The 6721-nt window shown below is 36.7% G+C and overlaps 2 protein-coding genes across 2 annotated transcripts in view; both read right to left on the bottom strand.

Moving 5' to 3' along the window:
- Positions 1 to 1637, bottom strand: part of LOC129565604 (zinc finger protein 62 homolog) — a 4611-nt gene extending 2974 nt beyond the window's left edge. The window contains exons 1-2 of the mRNA XM_055440623.1: positions 1482 to 1637; positions 3 to 1421 (exon numbers count right to left, since the gene is read on the bottom strand). Of these exons, the coding sequence (XP_055296598.1) occupies positions 3 to 1421; positions 1482 to 1500 (1438 nt within the window). The 5' untranslated portion in view covers positions 1501 to 1637. The remainder of the gene's footprint in view (positions 1 to 2; positions 1422 to 1481) is intronic.
- Positions 1638 to 1740: 103 nt separating this feature from the next.
- LOC129565848 (zinc finger protein 62 homolog) lies at positions 1741 to 5742 on the bottom strand. Its single transcript, XM_055441125.1, has 3 exons — positions 5598 to 5742; positions 3754 to 5538; positions 1741 to 3694 (listed from the first exon to the last, which is right to left on the bottom strand). The coding sequence occupies exons 2-3, from the start codon at positions 3770 to 3772 to the stop codon at positions 1839 to 1841; spliced, it is 1875 nt and encodes a 624-aa protein (XP_055297100.1). The 5' UTR covers positions 3773 to 5538; positions 5598 to 5742; the 3' UTR covers positions 1741 to 1838.
- Positions 5743 to 6721: the final 979 nt, after the last annotated feature.

Here is a 6721-nt window from a genome sequence, read left to right as displayed (position 1 = left end):
ACGTTCGTGTTGCATAAAACCTTGCTTCGTTTTAAATGCTAGTCCACATGTGCTGCACATCCACTTTCGAACGTTCAAATGCATTCGGTTCTTATGATCTTCACATTGAGCCATGAGATGAAAACCCTTTCCGCATATATCACACTTATACTTTTTTTCTTTTTGAACATGCACAAATCGAATGTGAGAGCGAAGATTCTTTTGATATTTGTTTTTTGAATGGCAGAAACAGCACTCGAATGTTTTCGCTAATTTGTCACAATTCGGACCATGATTTAGTAAGCCTGCAGCCGAATGAAAAACTTTCTTACAATCGTTGCAGTGATGCCCCCCCATTTTATGAACCTGAATCTTATGTCTATCAGCCGTGTTTTTGTTGAAGAATGTCTTACAGCAAATTTCACAATATTTATCGTTCTCCTTAGTTTTCATGTTCCACTTAACAATTTTAGCAGTAGTATCAATATCAGTTTTGGGAGTTTCGATACGAGCAATATCAATGACTGGTTTCGCTTTCAATCCCTTCTTAATGCGTTTACAGCGAAGCAGATGATGTTTATCCAATGATTTCTTCGAGAAAAACACTTGCCAGCACGACTCACATCTGAATTTCTCTATACTATCATCATGTATCAGGCGCATATGTTTCCGCAGATAACTCTCTCTTAGAAATGACTTCTTGCATATATCGCAATCAAATTGGTGGAATTCAACACCGGAGCTATGTCTGAACTTTTTGTGTACTTTGAGCTTCGCTGGCCCTTCAAACAGTTTCTCACAAACGTCGCACTTGTGTTTGTAGTTATTCTTGCGTTTTCCTTTTGACGATTTTTCTGATGCAGTTGAAATAGGTTGATTGTAGAACCCTTTACTTGTATCAAAATCCATACCACTCTCTGCAGTGAAATTGTTACCATCTACACATATAAACTCTTCAACTGGTGTTTCTGGCTCCATTTTAATTTCGATTTCCCCAACAGATACTGTATTTGATGGTGTGACATTAATACCGGCATTATCTTCATCTCTATCTTTGTTGATAGATTCAGTGTAGTTTCCATCACAACGAGTTTCTACGAAATTTATCGGATCAACGCACACGGGTTGTTCAGTTTGTTCTATATGAGGCTCAAGTTTGATATTCATTTGCCGATCACAAATCGCGGCAGTTGCATTATAATCGCCTTCATCATGGTTTTGGTTGATAAGTCCCTTCTGACTATCATGCTGAATACTGACGTCAGGTTTCGATTCTCTCTTGATGCATGTCACTGCATTGTGTAATGTGTATAAATTGCTGCCGATTCGAATCAGGCTTTGGTCGCAGTCTGCACACGTTTCTTGAGCAAAATGCTCCAGAATATGGTCATCCTTTTCGACGGCACTGCCGAATGTTTGTGGACAGAATAAACACTGGTGAACTGAGAAATATCATATATATTAGCATCTTAAAATTGCGTTATTGTATTCATAATTTTTACCTGTTTTTGTTCCGCTCATTTCTTTTTGAGAAAATCAATGGTTTTCAAATTAATTCACTACTTTTCCATTAAAATTGATGTATATTCTCTATGCGTCATATTTATTGTGATTGTTTACATGCAAAACGTCAAACTTGGATACAAAGTGATGTTTGAAATATGAAAGAAATGGAATGAGTTCCAGTGTTTGCCACCAGTCGCACGAACCGTCAATAACTTAGTACTAAACGATATTTGCAAATCCATACAAAAACAATGATTTTCCATTATTTTAATCTAGTTTATTTGCCTGAATAATAACACATTTGACATTTGCAATGAATTTAGGTCTTAATTTATATCTACAAACTTAGATGATTATTTAGTCATTGGTATGCCATGTACATTGAGCTTATGCTTTTTGTACCCAATCACTCCACCGAATTTTTGATCGCATCCATCGATTCGACACTTGAACTTCTTTTGTCCACGATGGATTCTCAGATGTGCATATTTGGCCGAGGAAGTTCTAAAAGTTTGCTCACACCCAACGTGAGTGCATTTCAGAGGTCGTTCTCCCGTGTGAATGTACTCATGTTGCACTAATCTAGTCTTGGTTGTAAACGCTCGTCCACAAGTGCTACACACAAAATTATGAATATTCATTTTCAAGTGGATTCGATTCTTATGGCTTTCGTATGCCGATTTACATGAAAAATGTCGATCGCATTTTTCACATTTGATTTTTCTGCGTTTCACATGGATTGATTGAAGATGAAAGCGAAGATTCCTTTTTGATTTACTGATTTTGTGACAGATATGGCATTCAAACGTTTGCTGCAATAATTTTTCACACTTTGGACCATGGTTTAGAAGACCTATTGCAGTATGAAACACTTGTTTGCAATCGATGCAGTGATGTCCACCAATTTTATGCACCAAAAATGTATGTCTTTCAGCGGTACTTTTGTTGCAGAATGTTTTATCGCAAATTTCACAATATTTATCTTTCTCATTACTCTTCATGTTCCCGTCATCGATTGGAGTTTTTTCGGTACTAGCAATATCATTGCCTGGACTCTCTATCAACGACTTCTTATAGCGTTTACAGCGAAACAGATGATGATTATCTAATGATTTCTTCGATAGAAATACAGTCCAGCAAAACACACATTTAAATTTCGTGCAAGGGTCGTGTTTAAGACGCATATGTTGGCGTAGAGTTATCTTGCTGTTAAATACCCTCTTACAGATTTCACAATACATTCGGTCACAATCTGTACGCTGATCTGCCCTTTTCTTTGACCGTTGAGATAATTCGGTTTTCTTTGTTTGTTCACACTTCGGGAGATGATTATCCAATGATTTTTGCGACAGAAATGTCCTATAACAAAGGACACATTTAAATTTTAGACAATTGGGGTCGTGCTTCAAGCGTATATGCTTTCGAAGATAATCTTTTCTTTGAAAAACTATCATACATATGACACATTCGAATCGGCCGAACACTGTTCCGAACGCGCGATGAGTATACTTTTTGTGCTGTCCCAGTTGAGAGGATCGTTGGAAGATTTTTCCGCAAATGTCACACTTGTAATCATTGTTACTCTTGCTGTTTGCTTCAGATATTCTTTCTATTGCCGTTGAAAGAGGTTGACTGTGAAACACTTGACCTGGGCCACTATCCATACCACTTGTTACAGTGAAATCGTTCACATACACAGAGATAAACTGTTCGTCTTGTGCTCCCGGCTCCATTTTGATCTCTTCATGCTGAACAGGGACTGTATTTGATGGTGTAACACCAACACCTGAATTATCTTCATCTCTATACTGATTATTGGATCCTTGGTAGTTTTCATTATAACTTACATCCGCGAAATTCATCGGATCAACACTTATGAGCTGTTCATTATGTTCTGTTTCGGGCTCAAGTTTGATGTTTAGTTGCTGTCCATAATCTGTATTCGATGGTGCGACAATTTCATTATAATCCCCATCATCATAGTTTTGGTTGATAGATCTCTTATGGCTATCGTGCTGAATACTGACGTCCAATTTCGATTCTCTCTTGATGCATGTCACTGCGTTGTGTAGTGTGTATAAATTGCTTCCGATTCGAATCAGGCTTTGGTCGCAATCGGTACACGTTTCTTGAGCAAAATGCTCCAGAATGTGGTCATCCTTTTCGATGGCACTGCCAAATGTTTGTGGACAGAACAAACACTGATGGACTGAGAAATAGAACACTCATTATCAATTTCCAATTGAGCTATTGCATGTATGACCTTACCTGCTACTGTTCCGCTCATTTTTATTTAAGAAAATCAACGTATTGAAATAAATTCTGTAATTTTTCATCAATTCGGTGTATATTCTCTAGGTGTCAGATTTATGGTGATTGTTTACATGCAAAATGTCAAACTTGGATACAAAGTTATGTTTGAAATGTTATAAAAATGGAATAAGTTCGAATTCTTGACACCAGTCGCATAAACCATCAACAACAAAATCGTAAATAATATTTGAAAATCCATATAAAGTACGATTTGCTTTTCAATATTTTAGCCATGTTTATTTTCCTCAGTAAAATAATACATTGAACGAATAAATTTAATGAACTTCGGTCTTAATTTGTAGGATAAATCTACTAATTTGGATAGTTATTTGGTTATTGGAATGCCATGCGCATTGAGTTTGTGCTTTTTGAAACCGCTTTGTCCACCGAATTGCTCGTTGCAACCGTCGATTCGACACCGATACTTTTTGTGCCCTTGATGAAATCTTCTTATGTGTATATATCTGGTCGCATAACTTCTAAAAGTTTCGTTACATCCTTGATAAGTGCATTGAAATGGTTTTGCTCCCGAATGAATATTTTCATGTTGTATTAAGCTAATCTTTGATTTTAATGTTCGTCCACATGTGCTGCAAACAAAATTGCAATCACCCACGTTCAAGTGTTGCCGGTTCTTATGATCTTCATATGAATTTAAATAATGAAAACCGATTCCGCATATGGCACAATTGAACTTTCTTTTTGATGAAATGTGAAGAGTGAGAATATGAAATCGTAGACTCTTTATTGCTTTACTCCCCTTATGACAGATGTAACACTCGTACGTTTTCTTTGCCATCTCACAATCATGAATTTGTAGTGCTCTGGTCGAAAAAAATACTTGTTTGCAGTTGATACAAGGATGTCCTCCAATTTTATGAACCTCAAACTTATGCTTATTCGCGCCACTTTTATTGTAAAAAAATTTATTGCAAATATTACAAAACCCATCTTTTTTGCTATTCTCCCTATTTCCGTCATCAATTTGATCACTTTCAATACTAGCAACATCATTGCCTGGAGTCTCTTTCAATGACTTTTTATCACGTTTACAGCAAAGCGACTGATGATGACTTAATGATTTCTTCGACAGAAACACATTGGAGCAAAAATCACATTTGAATTTTTTTTGTGTTCGAGTTCGAGTTGCACTAGATTGACTTTGAAACACTTGACTTGAGCCAAAGTCCATATCATTCGATTCTGTAGTATTGTTCACATCCCCTGTCGATATTAACTGGTCAAATTGTACTTCTGGCTCCATTTTAATTTCGATTTCCCTAACAGATACTGTATTCGATGGTGTAACATCAATAGCAAAAATATTTTCATTACTATTCGGGTTGTTAATTCCTTGGTAGTTTTCAATAGAACTTGTTTCCGCAAAATTCATCGGTTCAACACTCATGAGTTGTTCATTCTGTTCCATACTGGGCTCGAGTTTGATATTTAGTTGCTGATCAAAAATGATGTTGGATGAATCGAATGTTGCATTACAATCCCGTTCATTATGGTTTTGGTTGATAGATCTCCTATGGATATCGTTCTGAATACTGACGTCCAGTTTCGATTTTCTCTTGATGCATGTTACTGCGTTGTGTAGTGTGTATAAATTGCTTCCGATTCGAATCAGGCTTTGGTCGCAGTCCGTACACGTTTCTTGAGCAAAATGCTCCAGAATGTGGTCATCCTTTTCGCCGGCACTGCCAAATGTTTGTGGACAGAACAAACATTCGTGAACTGAGAAATATCATATTTATTAGCATCTTAAATTGGCGATGTTGTATTTATGACCTTACCTGTTTTGGTTTCGCTCATTTTTATTTGCAAAGAATAACGATTTCGAATAAATTCCCAACTTTTTCAGCGATTCGGTGTTCATTCTCCCAGTGTCAAACTCATTGTGCTTGTTCACGTTCAAGACGTCAAACTTTGTTTTGGAGTAATGTTTTCAATGATAGATAATGGAATAAGTTCCAGTTTTTGCCACCAGTCGTGCAAGCCACCTACAGCAACGTCCCAAGCTTTATTTGAAAATCCATACAAAATACGATGTCTTTCCATTGTTGTAATCATATTTATTTGCCTCAAAAATAGCTCATTTAACAAATAAATGTAACGAAATTAGGTTTTAATTTAGATTTCAATTTTTGCAATTAGATCTTAGTAGTAACCTAGATAACTATTTAGCGATTGGAATGCCATGTACGTTGAGTTTATGCTTTTTATACCCATTCACTCCACCGAATTGCTCTTCGCATCCATCTATTCTACACTGATATCTTTTTTGTCCTCGATGCATTCTCATATGTGCAAATTGGCCCGAAGAAGTTCTGAAAGTTTTATCACACCCATCGTGAGTGCATTGGAATGGCCTTTCTCCGGTATGAGTTCGTTCATGTTGCACCAAACCATTCTTGGCTATAAATGCTCGTCCACATGTGCTGCACACAAAATTACGAATATTCAAGTGGATTCGATTATGGCTTTCGTATTTCGATTTGCATGAAAAATATCTATCGCATGATTCACATTTGATTGATGTCACGTGAACTAATCGAAAGTGAGAGCGAAGACTTTTTCTTGATCTAGGCTCTTTATGGCATATGTAACATTCGTACGTACGATTCAATAATTTTTCACAATTTGGACCATGGTTTATGAGCCCTTGGGGAGTGAGGAAAACTTGTTTGCAATAGGTACATTGGTGTCCTCCTCCTATTTTATGAACATAAAATGTATGTCTTTCAGCGGCAGCTCTACTGCTGAGTATTTCACCGCAAATATCACAAATATGGCGTTTTTTGGAGGAAATTGATTTATTGCCTAAAACCTCACCCAACGACTTCTGTTTGCGATTACAGCGATTGAGATGGTTGTCTAACGATCTTTTCAATACAAATATCCTACCACAATCATCACA

This window comes from Sitodiplosis mosellana, unplaced genomic scaffold, assembly GCF_009176505.1.
Source record: "Sitodiplosis mosellana isolate CC-2019 unplaced genomic scaffold, AAFC_SMos_1.0 Smas_scaffold_3, whole genome shotgun sequence".
NCBI classification, from domain to species: Eukaryota; Metazoa; Arthropoda; class Insecta; order Diptera; family Cecidomyiidae; genus Sitodiplosis; species Sitodiplosis mosellana.
Note: the sequence above shows the minus strand (reverse complement) of the source record. Positions and strands in the feature narration are given on the sequence as shown.